Source organism: Cannabis sativa, chromosome 2, assembly GCF_029168945.1.
Source record: "Cannabis sativa cultivar Pink pepper isolate KNU-18-1 chromosome 2, ASM2916894v1, whole genome shotgun sequence".
In the NCBI taxonomy this organism is placed as follows: domain Eukaryota; kingdom Viridiplantae; phylum Streptophyta; class Magnoliopsida; order Rosales; family Cannabaceae; genus Cannabis; species Cannabis sativa.
In genome coordinates this window covers 4,991,727-5,010,748 of record NC_083602.1, presented here as the reverse complement: position 1 = coordinate 5,010,748, position 19,022 = coordinate 4,991,727, and the positions used below count along the sequence as shown (strand labels likewise).

The 19,022-nt window shown below is 32.1% G+C and overlaps 5 protein-coding genes across 8 annotated transcripts; 3 read left to right on the top strand and 2 right to left on the bottom strand.

Annotated features, from left to right (window-relative positions):
* Window positions 1-1,968: 1,968 nt before the first annotated feature.
* Window positions 1,969-4,413, top strand: LOC133034672 (uncharacterized). Its single transcript, XM_061109965.1, has 2 exons — window positions 1,969-2,746; window positions 3,484-4,413. The coding sequence occupies exons 1-2, from the start codon at window positions 2,450-2,452 to the stop codon at window positions 4,411-4,413; spliced, it is 1,227 nt and encodes a 408-aa protein (XP_060965948.1). The 5' UTR covers window positions 1,969-2,449.
* Window positions 4,414-4,502: 89 nt separating this feature from the next.
* Window positions 4,503-6,918, top strand: LOC115719783 (uncharacterized). Of its 3 annotated transcripts, XM_061109967.1 has the most exons (6): window positions 4,503-4,881; window positions 4,979-5,071; window positions 5,199-5,387; window positions 5,493-6,162; window positions 6,261-6,620; window positions 6,714-6,918. In XM_061109967.1, the coding sequence occupies exons 1-4, from the start codon at window positions 4,504-4,506 to the stop codon at window positions 5,835-5,837; spliced, it is 1,005 nt and encodes a 334-aa protein (XP_060965950.1). In that variant the 5' UTR covers window position 4,503; the 3' UTR covers window positions 5,838-6,162; window positions 6,261-6,620; window positions 6,714-6,918. The 3 variants fall into 3 exon arrangements, with proteins under 3 accessions (XP_060965950.1, XP_060965951.1, XP_060965949.1); XM_061109968.1 differs by having other exon boundaries at window positions 5,310-5,387; window positions 5,493-6,620; XM_061109966.1 differs by having other exon boundaries at window positions 5,493-6,620.
* A 1,060-nt stretch (window positions 6,919-7,978) lies between these two features.
* Window positions 7,979-8,869, bottom strand: LOC133033910 (uncharacterized). The gene is made up of 2 exons (XM_061108976.1): window positions 8,696-8,869; window positions 7,979-8,608 (listed from the first exon to the last, which is right to left on the bottom strand). The coding sequence occupies exons 1-2, from the start codon at window positions 8,711-8,713 to the stop codon at window positions 8,153-8,155; spliced, it is 474 nt and encodes a 157-aa protein (XP_060964959.1). The 5' UTR covers window positions 8,714-8,869; the 3' UTR covers window positions 7,979-8,152.
* Window positions 8,870-12,326: 3,457 nt separating this feature from the next.
* LOC115720951 (uncharacterized) lies at window positions 12,327-15,728 on the bottom strand. Of its 2 annotated transcripts, none has more exons than XM_061109963.1 (7): window positions 15,381-15,728; window positions 15,175-15,270; window positions 14,471-14,511; window positions 14,259-14,376; window positions 13,924-14,004; window positions 13,632-13,791; window positions 12,327-12,491 (listed from the first exon to the last, which is right to left on the bottom strand). In XM_061109963.1, exons 1-6 carry the CDS (start codon window positions 15,582-15,584, stop codon window positions 13,735-13,737), a joined length of 597 nt encoding a protein of 198 aa, XP_060965946.1. In that variant the 5' UTR covers window positions 15,585-15,728; the 3' UTR covers window positions 12,327-12,491; window positions 13,632-13,734. The 2 variants fall into 2 exon arrangements, with proteins under 2 accessions (XP_060965946.1, XP_060965947.1); XM_061109964.1 differs by having other exon boundaries at window positions 12,327-12,503; window positions 13,643-13,791.
* Window positions 12,549-13,595, top strand: LOC133034079 (uncharacterized). Its single transcript, XM_061109096.1, has one exon. The coding sequence runs from the start codon at window positions 12,549-12,551 to the stop codon at window positions 13,593-13,595; it is 1,047 nt and encodes a 348-aa protein (XP_060965079.1).
* Window positions 15,729-19,022: the final 3,294 nt, after the last annotated feature.

Here is a 19,022-nt window from a genome sequence, read left to right as displayed (position 1 = left end):
TTTGATTTTTGAGCATGCATCATTTATATCAGTGGAGAATAGTAAGTGGTGCAAGCATATGGAATTAAGGGTCTGATGGATTGTTAGTGTGACTTAGCATGTATAAATTATCTCAAATGCTTATTATTTACTAGTTATGGTTCCGTAGGCATATTTAAAAAAGATTGGAGTGAATTATGATATGGTTCAGCTGAGAAGTTAGATTTGATGAAAAGTGAGATATTTTGATAAATGTGATATCTAGCTTGTTGGAAAGATTGAGGCTCAAATTTTGTTTTATGTAATTAATTTTATTTTTATGTGCTTTGTCAGTTTTAATTTTGTGTTGGGGTTAGTGTTGAGTGTAACTACTCGAGGGCGAGTAAATGTTAAGTTTGGGAGAGTTTGATCAACAAAATGTAAACTCGTTTATTAGGGTAGTTTAAAACATATTTTAGTAGTTTTTTATGTTTTATTGTTCGAGTTTAGCTTGTTTTCTTCTTATTCCAAGTTTTAATTGTCAAGTAACTCATATGGGTTAAAATGAGAAAAAAACATGATCAAAATATGAATATGGTGGATTTATCATGGATTTTGGGGGTTTTATGAAATATTGAGTGGAAAATTCAAGCTTTGGATGCTCAACACGCTTCGTCTGTGTTCGAAAATTAAGTCTGAAGTTTCAAGCTATTTTTTAACTATGATTCATTCACTGTTAAGGAAAACGTTCACTTTTATTTTTTGAATAAAAGTTCTATATCTCTCTTTCAATTTTTCGAAACATCTTAAATCGTCCAATTCTGAGCAATATCGAGAGAGCTATGGCTAAAATACTCGTACTTCTGCACTATTATTACTTGAAACGAGACGTATACTTGCGTTATAAATTTTCCTTATCAGTTAAAAATAAGCAAGAAACAAGATCTAAAAAACTCAAACAATAAACACAACAAAAAATTTAAGCATAAAATAAGATGATCAACTAAAAAAAAAGATGAAACAAAACACAAAACAAAAACAACCAAAATCAACACTGATCATCACACAAATACATACATTCAAATATATATACAAAAATCGAAAATAAAACTTTCTAAGCTCTAAAATAAAAAAAAATAAAAAAACACAAAAAAATAAATAAATACAAAAACTTCAACAGAGAGGCTTCAAACCCAGAAAAATTGCTCCAACAATTCAAAGAGACGAACACAAGCACAAGCACAATGATCAGCTCTCTGACAAACACGAAAAAGAAAATCAAGGAAAAAATAAGACGAAATCGAAGAAGAAACAAACAAACCTAAAAAACCTAAGCAAAAACTGAATGTGAGAAGAAAAAAAAAAGCAAAGAAAAATAAAAATGAATAATGGAATACGATTGATTGAAATGGGGATGAAAATGGCGGTAAGGTACTCAAGCCCAAGGTGGTAGTTGTGCATGCAAAAAGTAAACCGGTATAAGTTGAGGAATACCTATTTTTTGTATTCATTAATAAAAAATACTCTCATATTATATTTTATTAAAATCTACCCACTTTTGTGAGTGGGTTGCCTAATATACCCTCACCCTCCACTTGTAGCACATGATTTACATTAACCTAAGGGCTATAATAGGAACATCATATATAAAGTGGGTATATCTCAAAGGATATGGAAATGAAGGTAAAAATTAAAATTGATAAAGTAAAGTGGGTATACAATGCAATTTCCTCAAGTAAACCACTACCCCTATTGTCAGCTTATTTAATTTAATTTAAAAAAATATATAAACAAAAAAAATGAATGAAAAAGATAAAATATAGGATTTTATAAGATATTTACAAAAATATGGCATAAATAATATCCATACAATTGAAAACAAAACTAAAAAACCACATCACATTAGTTTTATTTAAAAATACCATAAAAAAATATAAATACTAAACAAACTCATACTTTGTGTAATTTCTACTATAAAAATAGGAAAATTTACACTCCAGTACTTTAATTGCATTCTTTTTACAAAAATATGGTGCTGTCATTTATATATGATAATGTACCGTTTTTTATACCGTTTTCAATTTAATTCAATTTTTTTTTTAAATAACTGGATGGGACGTGTGATGTGTGATGACGTCATCACATCACGTCCTGCACGTCTTCCATGTTGCAGTGTTCAACTGTTCACGCGCCACTTTTTTTGCATGTGTAATTCAAATTATGGACGGTTTTAGAGGATTGTAATCATTTTTTTTTATTTTTATATTCTATTTTACCATTTTTATGGTTTTTTAAGTGTTTGTATAAAAGGAAAGTAAGTTTGTTTTATAAATATTCATTTTGAGCTTTTCTTTTCTCTGTTTTCGTTTTATACAGAGTATAGGGGTTAGGGTTTCTTCTTCTTGGGGTGGTTTATTTTTGTATTAGCAAGAGAGTTTGAGTGCATCATTTTCGTTTATTGCCTTGTTATTATCATCTGTAAACCTAAAAAATGGTTAAAACTCGTTCCTCAATTTCTCCTTCGCATTCTGTAAAGGTAGCTGCTGATAAGAAGAAAATGGAAAATGTCTCCGATGATGGAGATCGTGATGATTCTGATCGTTCTGGTGGTTCTGGTGGATCATCGGATGGTAGCCGTGGCTCGGCATTGCAAAAGAGAAAAAGAGTTGTTGATAAAGTGAAGAAAGAAGATGTTCGAAATGTGAAAAAGATGAAGCAAGTTGCTGAAGATTTGCCTGAGGATTATGATAGTGAAGACTTGGAGGTTGAAGTTCGTAATGATTTGAAGGTATTTTTATGATTTTTAATTTTTTATTTGGTTGTATTGGGTTTACGATTTTTAGGGGTTTAATTTATTTTTAGATTTTATAGTTTATTGTTTTATGTTTTTAAATGTTTTTGATGTTTGTTTGTAATATTTTTTTTGGTTTATATTGTAGTCGGTTTTTATTTGTGGGTTTTTGGGTGTTGTTTTTATTTTGTTATTTTTCATGATGTTTGTAATCTATTTTGTTGATTATAGGTTTGATTATTTGTTTTTAGGTTACTGTTTATGTGTTTTTTTGGTTTATTTGTTAATTTGTTTCGATTTTGTTTATTTAGGTTATGTTTAAGTTTATTTTGTTTTATTTCTGTATGGTTATGGTTTATTTTTGGGTTTTAGATTTTTGATGGGTATTTTTCTTGTTTACTATGGAAAGTTTTGGCTTACAAATATATTTTCTGTTTTTGTTTATTATAGGGTTTGATTATTTATTTTTAGGTTATTGTTATTGATTTTTTAGTTTATTTGTTAATTTTTTTTCGATTTTGTTTATTTAGGTTTATGTTTAAGCTTACTGGTTTATTTTTGTATGTTTATGGTTTATTATAGTTTTTTAGGTATTGATGTGTATTTTTTTTTTGTTTACAGTGGAAAGTATTGGTTTACAAATTTAAATGATTATTGTATCCTGTGAAGTTGTTTATTGATGCTTATTTTTAGTTTAATGTGTGGATTTCTTTGTATATCATTTTTTTTTACAGGAATGGGATTTATATTTCAAGCCTGGTGAAAAGATTCAGGGAAAAGTGATGTTATTCCCTAATCAGGATAACATTGTTGTCAAAAATATTAATTCCAAGTTGACTAAAGATCAACGTAAGTTGTTTCGTGATACTTGTTTTGGTTATTTTTTGGATAGCCATCCTGTTGGTTTTCAGTCTCAATTAGTTCATAATGCCTTACATAGGGAGGTATATCAGAAAAATGAAAAAGAAATGTGGTTTAAGTTTGGTGATGAGAATTTCAGATTCAGTTTAGCTGAGTTTGCTGTTGTTTCTGGTTTACTGTGTGTTGGTGATGCCGATTTGAGTAAGTATACACACAGAGAAAATGCTTTTGTTGATCGATATTTTTGTGATCAGACAGTGACTGTTAGTGCTGTTGAGCATAGGTTTATGTATAGTGATTTCAAGTCAGATGAGTATGCTGTGAAGATGGCTGTTTTGTACCTTGTTACTAATTGTTTGATTAGTAGTGTTTACTCAAAAAAAGTTCCTGTTGAGATTTTGAACATAATTGGGGTTGATGAGTATGGTAGTTTTCCATGGGGTATACCAGTGTTTGAATTAACTTTGCACAATTTAAAGATTGGTCTGAGGGGTGTTATGAAGGGAAAAGGTGTTGCTAAGCCTCTTGCTAAGGTTAAAGGGAAACATTTGGAAAAGGGTCCTCGATCTTATAAACTTCCTGGTTTACCTTTTGCATTTTTGGTTTGGTTGTATGAAACCATTCCTTTGTGCTTGAAGGCAAAGTTTTGTTCCTATGATTCTGGTAAACCATATAGGTTTTGTAGATGGAAGAGTATTGGAAATCCTAATTCAAGTGAAGTTGAGAAGAAAGTTCTATCTTCAAATAAGGTATTTTTTATATTTTGTAAATTGTTTATTTGTTGTTTTTATTATATTTTGTAAACTAATTATTTTTTCTTGTTTTGCTAGCTGAAAGGAAAACATATTGTGCCTACTGAAGATGAAATAAAAGGTTTATTGGTGCTTACTGGAATGGAGTTTATTGGCCGAGAAGAGTCAGATGATGACTTTGATGATGTTCCATTCTCAAAGTTTAATGTTGATAGAGTTGGATCTTCTGGTGTACAGAAGGAGTTTACTGGTGGGTTTGATGTCGATGGTGTGATGCGTAAGATGAAGGAGTTTATTTCTAGGCAAAAGAAGACTGATGAGTCTATTGAAGTATTGAATAATGTGTTGGAGGGTAGATTCAAGGAGTTGCAGTTAAGTCTTCAGTCGTATATTAACTCAAAGATCAGCGAAGGCTTGGTTTTTTTTATGGAATTGAAGTTTAATGAGTTGAAGGAAGCTATTGAAAATGCAAAAATTTCTAAAGATGGAAATGATAGTCCTGATGAGAGCGATGGCAAGGTTTGATTATGTTTATTTTATTAGTTTATTAGATGTTTCTTTGTTTTTTCATATGTTATTTTGATTTTGTTGGTTTTTTCTTTTTTTTTGTTGCAAGAATGATGATTTAAATGATGTTGAAGTTTTTGATGTGAAAAGTCAAGATGCAATTGAAACTGTTGGACTCGATGAGAATATCCAATATACTCAGGTTATTATTGTTTTGTAAACTAGTATATTGTTTTTTGTTTATTGAATATTTTTTGTTTTTTGAATATTTTTTATTTATGTTATTAATGTTTTTATTGTTTAATGGGTTTTTTTTTATTTTTTTGTAGGTTTTTAATGATGATGCTCCTTCATTTGATATTATGAGTTTTATTTCTAGTAAACCTGATTGGTTTACTGAAGAAAAAAAGAATACTGATAAATTGAATGATGAAGAACAGGTTGTTGATGATCATGGCCTATTTAAGGATGTTGTTAAAAAATCTAAGGAGGATGAAGATGATGGTGGTGATGACCAGGCAAGTTTATTTATTTTTTAGTTTTTTCATTATTTAGATGATTTGTTACTATGTTGTTTGTTGTCTCTGTCAAATGTTTTTTATGTTTGTTTTGTATATTTACAGGGTTTGGGGGGTGGTGATGCTGTTAAAGCTATTGGTTCAGATGGGACAAATAAAGACAATGTTGAGGGAAAGAATACTGAAGAAGCAAAAGATGTTGCAGATGGGAGTAATAAAGATAATGTTGAGGGCAGAGCAGTTGATGTAGATGCAAGTGTAAATGATGTTGAAGGTGTTTGTAGTAAGGGAAAGTTGTTTGATAGTCAAGGCACTGAGGATAGTATCACTGTGTCTGCTTTGGAGATTATAAATGAAAAGATTGATGCCTATGAGGGAAGCATTAAAAAGGTTTGTCATTTTTTGTTTACTGTATACTTTTTTGTTTATTCAGTTTATTTTATATTTTGAATCATTTTGTCATGTTTAATTATTTTTATTTTTTGTTTTTAGGACAAGTCTTTAAATAAATTAGAGGCAACAAATGCTGATGTTTTATCTACCTATGGGTTGGACAAGGTTTGTTTACTTTTTTTTTTTTAATTCTTGATTATGTTCTGAGTATTGATTTTTGGTTTAATATGTTTACATATTTTTTGTTTTTTTTTTTGCATGATATTTTAAGACTGATGTTGTTGGTGTTGAGAAGAAGCATGGTTCTGAAGAAAGCTTTTCTGTATCTACCATGGACGTTGTTAATGATCATTTGGTTTCCTATGAAGACAGTTTGAAAAAGGTTTATTTTTATTTTGTTTATGTTATTTGGTAGTTTATTTTTTTTTTCTTTTCACTTACTTTTTTTTTTTATTTGTTTGTAATTGTTTTGAATGCTAGGGAAAGTCTATAAAATTGGAGGAAGAAACTCCTACAGTTGGAAATAGAGAGAGGAAACCTAGTTCTGTATACAACAGTCCGTATGCCACAGAATTTGGTTCAGGTAGTATTGGTAAACCAAAAGGTGGACGTCCTGGATCATGTGCTTTTGGATTTGGCTTTTTCAATGTGATTGATGATGTGCAAGCTAAATCTTTTGATCAGTGGTTTAAGATTGGGTTTAATGATAAAAACAAAGTGAAGAAGTTTAAAGAATGTCATAGGAAGCTTAAGGTTCCATTGGATTTTGTGGTTTGTCAAATTGATGATAAGATGTGGTTCTATGATTTGCTTACTGTTGGGAAGAACTTGTCATGCTCGGTTAGTGTGTTATTATATATATATTTTTTTGTTTATTGTATACTTTTTCTGTATATTTGTTTATAACTTTGGATTGTTTTATGTTTATTGCAGCATATTGATGTTTGTTTCTACTATTTGAGAAAGAAGTTAAAGTATGACCAGTCTGTGAAAATTTCTGGTAATACTACTGATTGCTTCTTTGCTTCTCAAATTTTTGAATTATATAATGAGTTTGTTGCAAGTGGTGAAAATGTTGATTCGGTTAAGAAGGATTCTAAGGCAGCTGCATACATAGCGGGTTTTTATATGTTATGCAATAAACCACAAATTTGAGAGCTTGATTTCGTACTAATGCCTGTTAACGTGATTGTTCTTGCTCATTGGATATTGTGTATTCTTGACATTAAGATGAGATGCTTAAAAGTGTTGAATTCTATGAGGTTTGGGAGGTACAAGAACAACTCAGAGAGTTTTGTTCGTGCATTTGCTGTAATAATTCCTATCTTACTGTCACATGTTAATTTCTATGAGGGGAGAAAAGATATTGACAGGAGTAGTAAGCACTAGCAAGGTAAAAAAGATACTGATGCGTTTGATATTGTCGTGGTTGATAATTTACCACAACAAGAGGATAGGTAACTATCTTTGTTTTTTTTTTTATATTTATGATTCTATGTTATTGTTTATTTTTTGTTATCTGACAATTGCTATGGGTTTATTTTTGTGATGTAGTGATTGTGGTGTTTTTATCATAAAGTATGCTCATTTCTTCATGCATGGATTGATTGATAAGATTCCTAAGAAGTTGGACATTGCATTCACTCGTAAGAAGTTGTGTGTTGATCTGTTTGTTCATGCAAAGAAGAAGGAGTTGGGTGGGTACGAGTCTACTTCGGAGCATCCAGGAAGGATGCCATAGTTTTATGTAATAGAACAACATGTTGGAAACCTAGTTTACATTTTTTTGAACTTTATGTGTATTTTTATGTCATGTTGTTTTGTTTTTAGGTTTATGTTTCGTGTTTGTTTAAGAAACTCGTTTTGGAACAAGTAATATTTTAGGAGACTCTTGCCTATTTTAATTTTGAAGTAACCTTTTAGTTTACTGGCACAGTATGTTTGCAGTTTTTATGTTATGTATTTCTGTGAGACAATATGTTAATTTTTTGGATTTAGAAATTAGTTTTAGTGTTCTGGCTTTTTTTATGTGATTTTTGTTTAATTTTGTTTGATCTTATAAACCAATAACATTTCTGTATACCATTCTAAGTGATATAAACCAATGTGATGGTTTATTAACCTTTAAAATGGTTGTAAATAAATTACAGTTACTAACTGTTCATATATTTGGTAACTGTTCATATATAGAGGAGGAAAAAAAAAAACTTACTTGAATCTAAGCGAATTGTAATCATTTTATTAAAAGTTTGTATTAATACATTGAAAAGCTTTATCAACTAACAATTATCATTGTAAATTGTTTTTGTATACTGTCTATTTAGTAACCATGTTTGATGGTTACCAACATTTATTCATTTTACCTCAGGATCTTATGATCTTTTTCTTTTTCTTGGTGGTTTTAGTACTGGGTCATTTTTACATGATCTTTTGTTGTGTCCTCTCTGGTGACATTGACCGCATACCACTTGTGCTTTTGCTTCAAGTCCATTTTTGTATCGTTGTTTCTTTGGTCTTCCGGCAGCTCTCTTATGTTTAGGTGGGAGGACTACAATATTTCTTATTAAATCTGGTATATTCCATGATGTTGCCTCACCTAATGGGAGTATACTGTCTTCATATGTTGCCATAAAAGCTTCTTTCGTGTAGTAGTATGAGCAATATTTGTAGCAAGACAGGTTCCTTTTGCTTAGTACAGCCATTGCATGAGAGCAAGGCATTTCATCATATTCAAATCGTTGGCAGCTGCATGTTTTATTCTCCAAGTTTACTATGTGAGATCTGTTGTTGTCGTGTACTTGGTATACCAGAAGGTTTGCTGTTTCAACCTGTATTAATCAAGTAAACGATTATTAAGTTTACAACAGAGTAAATATGTTTGTAAGCAATTTTTATTTTTCTGTATACATAATTACCTTGTACTTTAAACTCATATCTCTTTGTTTCTTTAATGTTTTTCAGGTATTTTTGCCAGTGTTGTTGTAGTTTTTTGGGCTCTATTCTTGTTTTCCCAATACCATCTTTGCACCAATGAATGTAGGCATTCTAGTAGAGTTGCGATGGGTAGGTCTCTTATCGCTTTCAAGGCCGCATTGACTGATTCGCAATATTTGATGTCATTGTTTTGTATCTCCTGTTCATGCCATATAGTCTTGTCCACTTTTCGACACCAATTTCATTCACCAAGTAATCTCTTATTCTTACATCTATATTGTCCAAGTCTTGCATGCTCTTTTCAAAATCTTCTATGTTGTAAGCTTTAGATGCACTATTAAATGCAATCTCGAGCTCATCACCTCCTTTTTGAATTTCATTTTTATATTCTTCATCAAATGGTAACAACATACCCCATGCATTATATCCGGAAAGGTCTCTTTTATCGCTTTTAGTATACTCTCATGTCTATCTGATACGATGCATTGACCTTCTCTTTCGCCATAAGTTTCCTTTATTTTGTGAAGAAACCATTCCCAAGAGCCGTCATTTTCGAATCTACTACTGCAAATGCAAGTGGGAATATATGTCTATTTGCATTTTGTGCACTTGCTATCAACAAAGTGCCTCCATGTTGGTTTGTCAAAAAGGTTCCATCCGTGACTATTATTGGTGTACAGTGTTGCCAACCTTTTATTGAAGCACCTACTGCAAAGTATAGATATTTGAATTTGCTATCTTCATCTCGTTACTAGGTCCGTGATTGTTCCCTGCTTTCAAAAGTAACCAATTAGTTTATAGTATAAATTCCTATATAGCATATTAGTACTTTATGTTGATGAAGTATTTTATTACCTGGGTTTGATATTTGCATCATGTATAAAATTGATGGTATCTCACTGTATGATTCTTGTGGGCAGCGACGAGCATCCACAATTGCCTTTTCTCTAGCTCTCCATGCTTTTTGGTAAGATATAGAGACACTGTAATCATCTGCCATGTCATCCACAATTTCTGTTGGAGTGTAATCTCTTTTTGGGTTTACAAACTTGTTTTTTATAACCTTTCCAACCAGGTTGCTTCGTAGCTTGAGGATGGTCTCCGAAGTGATGTCCAATGAACATGTATGAGTATGCTCTATTTTTCTTATGATAAACATGTCGGCCTTTCCATGTTTTGATGCTAAGAATGTCCAGTTGCAGTTATCATCAATACGTACTAGTTTATAGTCTAGTTTTGATTATCTTTTTACCTTGAAAGGTTGATTGTATCTTATCGAGTGAAGGCTTACGCTTGTTGGAGGGTTTCCTTGTTTGCAAAAACTTGGCCAATGTGTATTTCAAAGAACTCGAGGATTTAAAATTATTTGATTTTCTTCGGAGCTTTCTTCCATCGATATTTGAGTTTGTTCAATCACATAATCCGCCATCTTTGTTGCATATTCTCGTTCTTGTTGGTAGCAGTTGCCTTGTTTGTAAACTAGTTTCCCCATTGTAGGTATAGTTTACTCTATCATTGTGTTCATTGTCGGTTGTGGATGCCGAGATGTTAACACGTATAGGATATTTGGTCTCATCATCATTTTTCCTTCGTATTTGTTCATAAAACTTGCATCCACTATTGTCTTTGATTCTTATTGGTGGTATGCCTTCAGTTACTTGAAATTGAAGATCAATCGTATATTTGTTTCTGTCCAAATTCAAAGCTTCGTATACTATGTGAGAAAGCTCATAATGTGAACAATCTGTTGGAATTAGTATACCTTCGACTTCATAATCAACGTATGTTGTTTTGTCAACCCAAGTTCCATTGTAAAAAAGAATCACTGTTCTAACATCCATATTCCTGCGTGATTTGTTTAGTTTAATCATGTTAAGTATTGTATACAGTAAACATTATGTATATACAAAAATAATAAACATGTAATAGGTGTGATGTTCATAAACTAAATTTTATATTTATTATAGTAAGGTTTATATGCAGTTTTACTAATTAGATGACTATATGTTGAACTATATTGTTGGAGCGATTACAATTACGAAGGTTTATAGTGTACTGTATTTTTTAAAGTACTTAGTATTGATTAGTTTACTATCAGTTATGATTACAACTGGTAAACTATCTGATTAGTACTGATTAATTGTCAAATAATCATGTTTAACAGAATTAACAAACATGATGGATTTTTAGGTGTTTTCAGGAATTGGAAGGTGTAATGTGTTATAAGCAGTAGTATGTATCGTAATGTATAATAGGTACCTTATTCAGATTTAGTTTTCGATGTTGTAGTTGACGGACTTCTTCTTCTTCCTCGAAGCAACGATTTCTGGTTTTCGATTTTTTGTTTGTTGTGATCAGCTCATAGGTTTATTGATGGATTGAATTGTAGGTCGAATTAGAGAGACGATGATTTGTTTGTTGTATACAGCAACAATTTTGAGAGATATGATGATCGATTCTCTAATTTTCAGATTCGTCGAGATCTGTATTTTTTCGTCAATGGTGTTTTTTTCGTTCAAGGTTGGTTTGGTTTCTGTTTTTCGTTTTCGTGTATTATTCCTACGGTATTTATAGCTTTCTGTTTTAAACAGTAAAACCACGCGCAGAGATGGCCGAGAAATTTGGAATTGTGGGCGCGTCTCCTTCATCGCCGGTGGTTCCAAAATTATTGAAGCTAATCACGGTAAGCTTGATGACGTGTCACGGCATACACATGGATTGTTTTCGACCAACGTTTTTTCTGTAATATTAATGTATATAATGTATATATATAAAAATTTCCCATAAAAATATGTGTCGTTTCAAGTTAGACGGGACAACACATGTACAGGCATTTAGGGCTAGATAGGATCTAATCTGATTCAATTGAACCAAATCAACAAAATCCAATCTAATTACAAAAAAAAAAATGAATATCCAATTATAATTGAACTAGATTAGATTTCAAAAGTTAAATGTCTATTTAGATTGCAACGATTATTGGATGTTGATCTCAAAATTCAATTAAAAATCAATTCAATTTAATTACAATTAATATATACTAAAACATTATTTATATATTATAAAAAATATTAAAAAAATAGTTTAATTATATTTTTTAGACTTTATTTACCAATACATTAAGCTAATTACTTTTCCTAAAAAATAATTTAACTCCATCTAAAACTAAACAAATAGCGTGCTTGCCTTATTATAATTTTTCAAACATGTGTCTAGTCTTAAATCCCTAGGAAAACATCTAATAGCTCCTTCCTTTTTCTTTAAATTGTTTTCAATATCAATTATGTTTTATGAAATTTTCTTCAAATTAGATTAGATCGGATTAGATTTTGAGATTTATTCGGAACAAATCGAATAATGATTTTCTATATACAATTACTAATTAAATTAAATCAAATAAGAAAAAAATATTAGATTGAATCAGATATCCAACCCTACATACATCATATCCGAACATATGCATATCAGTTATTCTCCAACTCAGTAACTTTTCCCTTTCAAATAATTTAACCATATGTATCTGTTTTATTTATATAAAAAAAACATGGCCATAGGTATGTGTTAAAACTTAAAATGTGTTATATTGTCATCCCTATATACAATGTTATCCAATAAGTAAGAATTTCATCACTTATGAGCTCTGCTATTCAAATTCAATTCCTTTTTTTTCTTTTTTGGCTACGAAATTTCACATTCACTGTACAAATTATTTACAGAAAAACAGGCTCATCCACAAGGCGATGCTGGAACAAACAGAACAGATTACTCACTCAATAACTAAGTTCATGACACCAGCAGTCGGATGTGCTTTGTTGGTCTAAGGAAGTCAATGGAATGTACTCTGTCAAGAGTGCATATGTTCTGCAACAAAACTTGAAGGGCACGGGTTCAGAGAGTGAAGCTTCCGACTTTTGGAAAGCTTTATGGTCCTTGAAGTTGCCTCCAAAGATCAAAAATCTGATGTGGAGGGCTGGTTCCAACTGCCTCCCGACGCTCTCTCAGCTTGCATCCAAGCGAGTTCCAGTCAATACTCGCTGCCCTTTGTGCGAGGAGATGGATGAAACAATATCACACATTCTCCTTACCTGTAGAGTGGTCAAATTGGCGTGGGAAAGAGTAGGCATCGGCACCACGGTTGTTGCAGCAGGGAGTGTTTTTATGGACTGGTGTAGGCTTGTTTTCACGCCCTTGACAGCAGAAAAACAAGCATTGGCTGCTGCCCTTTGTTGGGCAATTTGGGGTGCGAGAAATGATGTTGTTTGGCAAGGGAAACCGTTTATTATTTCAACTATAATTGTCTCTGCGAAAGGCTATCTTGATCAATGGAAATTCGCTCAAAAAACTCAAATTGAGTCATTATGGTCTAATCTACAAGACTGTGATGGGATGGAGCGTTGGATTAAACCTCAAGGAAATAGTATCAAGATCAATGTGGATGCAGCTATTTTTGAAAGACAAAACCGGTTTGGTAGTGCCATGGTGGTGCGTGACAACAACGGTTTGCTCATCGAAGGTCGCACCAAGTTACATAATGGAAACATCGCTCCTACCACCGCTGAAGCATTGAGCTTTCGGGAAGCTTTGAGTTGGCTCAAAGATCAAGATTATACTTCAGCTTGGGTTGAGACGGACTGTTTGTTGGTGGTTCAAGCGCTAAGAAACTCGACTACTCTGTCTTCTCAGTTCGGGTGTGTGATTCAGGAATGTAAAGCCATGTTGGCTAATCTAAATGATGTTTATTTTTGCTTTGTTAAGCGGTCAGCTAATAGAGTCGCTCATGAGTTTGCTAGGGCGTCTTTATTATATCCTGATTGTATGTTCAGTATGGAAAATATTCCAACTGAGTTGTTACCAGTTTTGGTGACGGATTTTGAAGGTTAATAAAGATTGATTTTACCTTTCAAAAAAAAAAAAAACTAAGTTCATGAAAATTAACAAATCTTGGCCTCATTTATTCTACCCAACCTTAACAAAACAATACAGATTTTGTTTTAGCATCTCTTACAAATTATGTAGTCTCTCAACCTCTTTCCTCGATAAGCAATTCTTCAAGTTCCTCCCTCCGTCTCTCCAATTCCTTAAGTTTTGAAAAACACTTACAGGTCAGTACAAAACTTAAAGAAAAAGCTTCAATTCAAGCGAGCATGATAAGTGAAGAACACATTGTTTTGACAAAACTACACATTGTACTCTCAACATGAGTGCTTACCTCTAGATCTCTTACTGCCTGCTCCCTTGTAATTTCTTTCTTCTGACGAGCACGTTTGAGGAAGCCAAGGCATAGGATTCCCTTAATATATAAGAAGAAAACAAAATCAAGATATTTGCCCAAATTTGCAAAGTAACAAATTTTTAATCAGATTCTTGCACTATAAACATTGACAGTTTGGGTAGAGCAAGTTTTGTCAACACATTGTAATCCAACATAGGAAAAAGCCCATTTCGATTAGATGTCAACCATACAAAAACAATCATGTATTTATATATACATCTTTATTGGCTTAATGAATAGATAGGAATAGGATGCATTTCAGTTTTGCTTACCGAAATAACATAAACTACACCACAAGCAAGAAGCATGTAGCTTGCTAAGTTCTGAAGGAAAATAAGGTTCCTTTTCTCACTAGAATAGTCAGGAAAAGCCCTTGTCATCACTGCAACACTGAAAGGAAAAATCAAATAGTTTATAGAGTCAAATCAAATTCTATCATCATCTTCAATCAATAAACACAGCATAGATTTCTTAAAAGACTTACAAGATCTGCAGCATCCCCCTACCAACCCAATACTCCAAGACCTGCAAAAGGGTAATTTAATATTGGAATTAGATGGATTGAGGTCTGAGATTATTGAAAGCTGCTAATTAAAAGATTTACATCAGTTTGGCTTGGAGTTAGCAAGACCTCCACAATCATATGAAAGCTCAAACAGTTTGCTTGGAAACATTTTTACCTTTTCCATTGGCGACGATTTCCGTCATTCCTTTCATCTTTTATTTTTTATAAATGATCCTAAAACCCTAATTATTTAGGAAAATAACACCAATTTACTTAACCCTGACTAATGTTTTCTAATGAGCTTTCATTCTTCCAGATTGGATTCCTCATGTTTTGTGATTCTCATACCGTTATTCCTTCAATCCAGTAAATCACACCACATGTGTTGAGAAAATTAATTTAGTTTGTTTTGTGTAATGAGCATGTCTTACGCTTTAATTAGCTAAGATAGTTTCTTATTAGAATATAGAGAGATCAATGTATCAACTTTATTTACTCAATAATGAAATTCATTTCTTATGCAAACTTTATTTTCTTTCATTTATGGAAGTTAGAAGTTTAACTAAATAGCAAACTTCAAATTTCTGAATATGAAAAATCAAGATCTTCACAAGTACTACCAAAAACAAAATCTAAAGAAAGAAATTTAAAAATTTCTAATCAGAAACATTTCCACGACGAACCTGCCAAAACTTCAAGATAAATCCCCATTCCGTCTCAGCTACAACAACCAAAGCAGCAATCAAAACAGCGTAACACCGAAATATTCCATCGAAAATCTGTGATTCACCTCATCACAAAAAGCAACAATCAGAAATATCAACAACTGAACATACAGATACACAAAACACATGATATAAGTTGTGTTACATAGAGAAAGAGAGAGTACATCAGATCCGTTCTTGAAAGATCTGATGGCGGAGAGAACATTGACGACAATGCAGAGAATGGCAACGAGAGCGGTGATTACGCTAAAGAACCTCCAGACGAGCAAGAAAGGATCGGGCCTCCTTCTTAATACGGTGTTGGAAGACAATCTAGGAACGGAAGGTTCATCTTCGGGTGCTGCGGTGGTGGTGGTGGTGTTGGACATAATTTTCCCGAGAAAATAACAAATTTTCCCGCGACCGCCCTAACTAAGTGAAGCAGAGTAAAACCCAGAATTGAATAGTTTGGTTTAATGGCTTTGTTTTGTTGTTTGTTATGAATATTTCTTTCCAATGGAATCACGCTTTCCTTCCAAGGTGTTCCGTAGTGACGTGGCATGAGTTGAATGGTTGTTGGGAATGATAAGATGGTGGGCAACGTAACGTGTCTTAACTTTTTTAAATGGAACTTGGGAGGAATGAAAATATAAGAATAGAAATAGGAATGGAATGGAATAAAATTTAAAATGCATAAAAAAATTGATAAAAAAATAATTAATTTTTTTTTTCTTGTTACATTGGAATGATCATTCATTTCTTTTTAAAATAGAATAGTCATTCCACCAAAATAGTGGAAAGAACATTCTATTGGAATGTCATTCCAATACTTTAAAATGCAACCAAACAAAGGAATGGAATGAAAATTGTTTTCTTTCCATTCCATTTCATTTCATTACCTCCAACCAAACGCCACCTTGGTTTATTTCCTAACATTATTATTTTATTTTTTTGCTAATTTAGATTTTTGCGTTCTAAACTTTGATGTCTTTAAATTTTTTAGGCCGTTAGAAATTCTCTTCAACTATTGAGATTGTTGAATTTAAAGACTTTTCTTCATTTCATTCAATTTACTAATTTGGTCATTGTACATGTACTATATTATGCTCCTTAAACTTTGAAATCTACAAAATCATGTTCCTTAAACTTTTATTCATGTTAAACTTTTTTTACTAAAATTAAAAAAAAAAAGTCATTAATTTCAACAATCTCAATAGTTTAGAGAGAATTTTAAACGGTCTTCAAAGTTCACGGAACATGATTTGGTATATATCAAAATTCGAAGGGCAAAAATCATAATTAGCCTTATTTTTTTTCTGAAATTATTTTGAAACATTATTGATTTTTTGTTTTGATTTAAATTGTTAAATTAAAATATATAAGTCTTGAAATGATTTGGTTTGAAAGCAAAAGTATGTTATGGCGGATGGTGTTCTTATCTCATATACGAGTTGTCTTGTATAATGGAAGTCGGTCAATTTTTTTTAGTTGGTGATAGAGTTAAATTTTGGATTAAGTCGCTAGAGAATGCAATCAAGGTAACTGTTGATGCTGCCATTTTCTGTGATCGAACTGCGTTTGATTATGGCATAATCGCTCAGGGGAATTAGTGATGGCTAGGTTGTGTAATTTTGCTAGTATTGGCGCTCCGAATTTGGCTGAAGCAATTGGTATTAAGGAAGAGCTAAGCTGAATTAAAACTCAACCATAGCAGAAAGTGGAGTTGGAGTCAGATTGCTGGATAGCAGTACATGCTATTCGAAATTTATTACCTGTGATTTCTTCTTTTAGGGTTATTATAGAAGAATGTTGCGAATTTCTTGCACTTTTAAACAATATTTTCTTGTTATTTTTTAAACGATATGCAAGATGGTTGTTCATAGTCTTGCTAGAGTATCTTGATTAGCATTTCTCTTAGAGGGAGAAACAATAACTCTAAAGAAAAATGATAAGAGATAACGTACATCATAAATTAAATCTGTAAAACATGATAAATCTGAAGATGAAGCATTTAAAGCATTGGAGACTCGCGAAGCATTAGTTTATGTGTTATCGAAAGTTGTAGCTGCGCGACCCAATTAAAGCTATGAAAAAGGGGCCTTAGCCCCCATCTTATCTAATCTAAAACATCCTTGTACAACTTTTGAAAGGACTGCGATAACCTTGCCATCATGATTCATGATCTCGTATGAATGCACCTACACCAAGCTTTTTTGCATCAAAGTTTAACTTCAAGCCATTTAGGTTTGGTGGCTTCTAAGGGACACTTTCTTTTGGCATGTCATTTTTGAGTGTGGAGGTTGTTATAGTTGATGTAGGTTTCTTAGCCTTTAGGAAATTATTAAGATATGTTCTTGCATAAGCAGCGATTGAGGAACTTGCCTACTCACTGCACCATGGAAAACTCTATTTCAATCACTCCAGATAGTCCACATAATACAAATGAATAATTCCAAATTAGCTTAATTATGAAGAGAGAAAAAGGTGCAACAAGTAATCAACATTAAACATACGTTGTGCTTATCCATAGTTAATAGAAATTTTGGATTTAGCATGTTTACAGCCAAATAGTGTATGCACAATCGATTCCCAAGCTGATGTGCACAACGAACAAGTTGCCGAATCAATAATTCTTTTCTTATAAAGAGAAGCAGCCACAGGTAGGACATGTTGAACAACTTTCCAAGTAAAAATTCTATTCTTTGGAGGCAAATTCAAATTCCAAAAATACTTCCACCAATCGCGTTGAGGATCAAAAGTGGAAGAATCTAGTTGTTCCTCCAACTATGTCAAAACCAGCTTTCACCGTGCATACACCAGCTGTAGTGTAATGCCATATGAGTCGGTCATGGGTTGCAAAGAAACTCAGAGGAATCAACATGATTCGATCAATATCAATAGGCTTGAAATATTAATTCAACATAGAAACATCCCATTCTCTACTGTCAGTGATAAAATTAAAAACATGCATTGATGGAGGTCCTATATAAGTCAGTGGCCTAAACTCGTTGTGACCTGAAACTCATGGGTCATGTCCGTTAGCTATATGAATAACATTGCCAACTTTATATCTGAGCATTTTAATCAACAATCAAACACGTTTTGAAAAATAATATTGTAAGAAATACAATTTTCTGATCACAAACCAATAAAGCTCTAAATTTTTATTATTTTATTTTTATTTAAGTTATAAAACATTAATTCTGTTCCCCTTTAAAAATTAATGTCTCATCTATGGTATAAGTGGAGAAGGGACAGAATGCATTGTGGTCTCTTTTATTAGTTAGCCGTTGAAGTCCCTACCCAATTTAAACAAAAATGAAGTGGGGAAAAGGAAAAGATAAATGAATGGTAAGAGAGATGGGAATGCTTTGTTTATGTCCCTACTCACTCTTGTCACTTTCTTCTTTAAAATGGGGATTATCTATATTTAGAAAAATGAATTATTGGTGTTTGTACATTATGAGAAAGATAAGAACAAAGATGCCTCTTTTGCTTAAGAGGAATCCTAAGGGGTTTAGTATGATACATTGTTATTGATGTATTTTAATATCGGGTCTCAGATATTTTAATTTAATAAATAATATATAAAACTGCTAACTAATTATAGAGTGTCATATTGGTATGGTGTTGGGTACCTTAAAGTATTAAATAAGAATGTTATTTGCTTAAATTCTAAAACTAAGAATAATTTAAAGTTAAAAGAAAGATAAGGAGAGTAGTGTGTAAGGAATTATCTCTTTCTTGTGAAACCTAACAATATCTCTGCACCAATAAAAAAAAATATCTAAGTTACTTTTAATTGGAATTTCAACTCATTTTCAGCA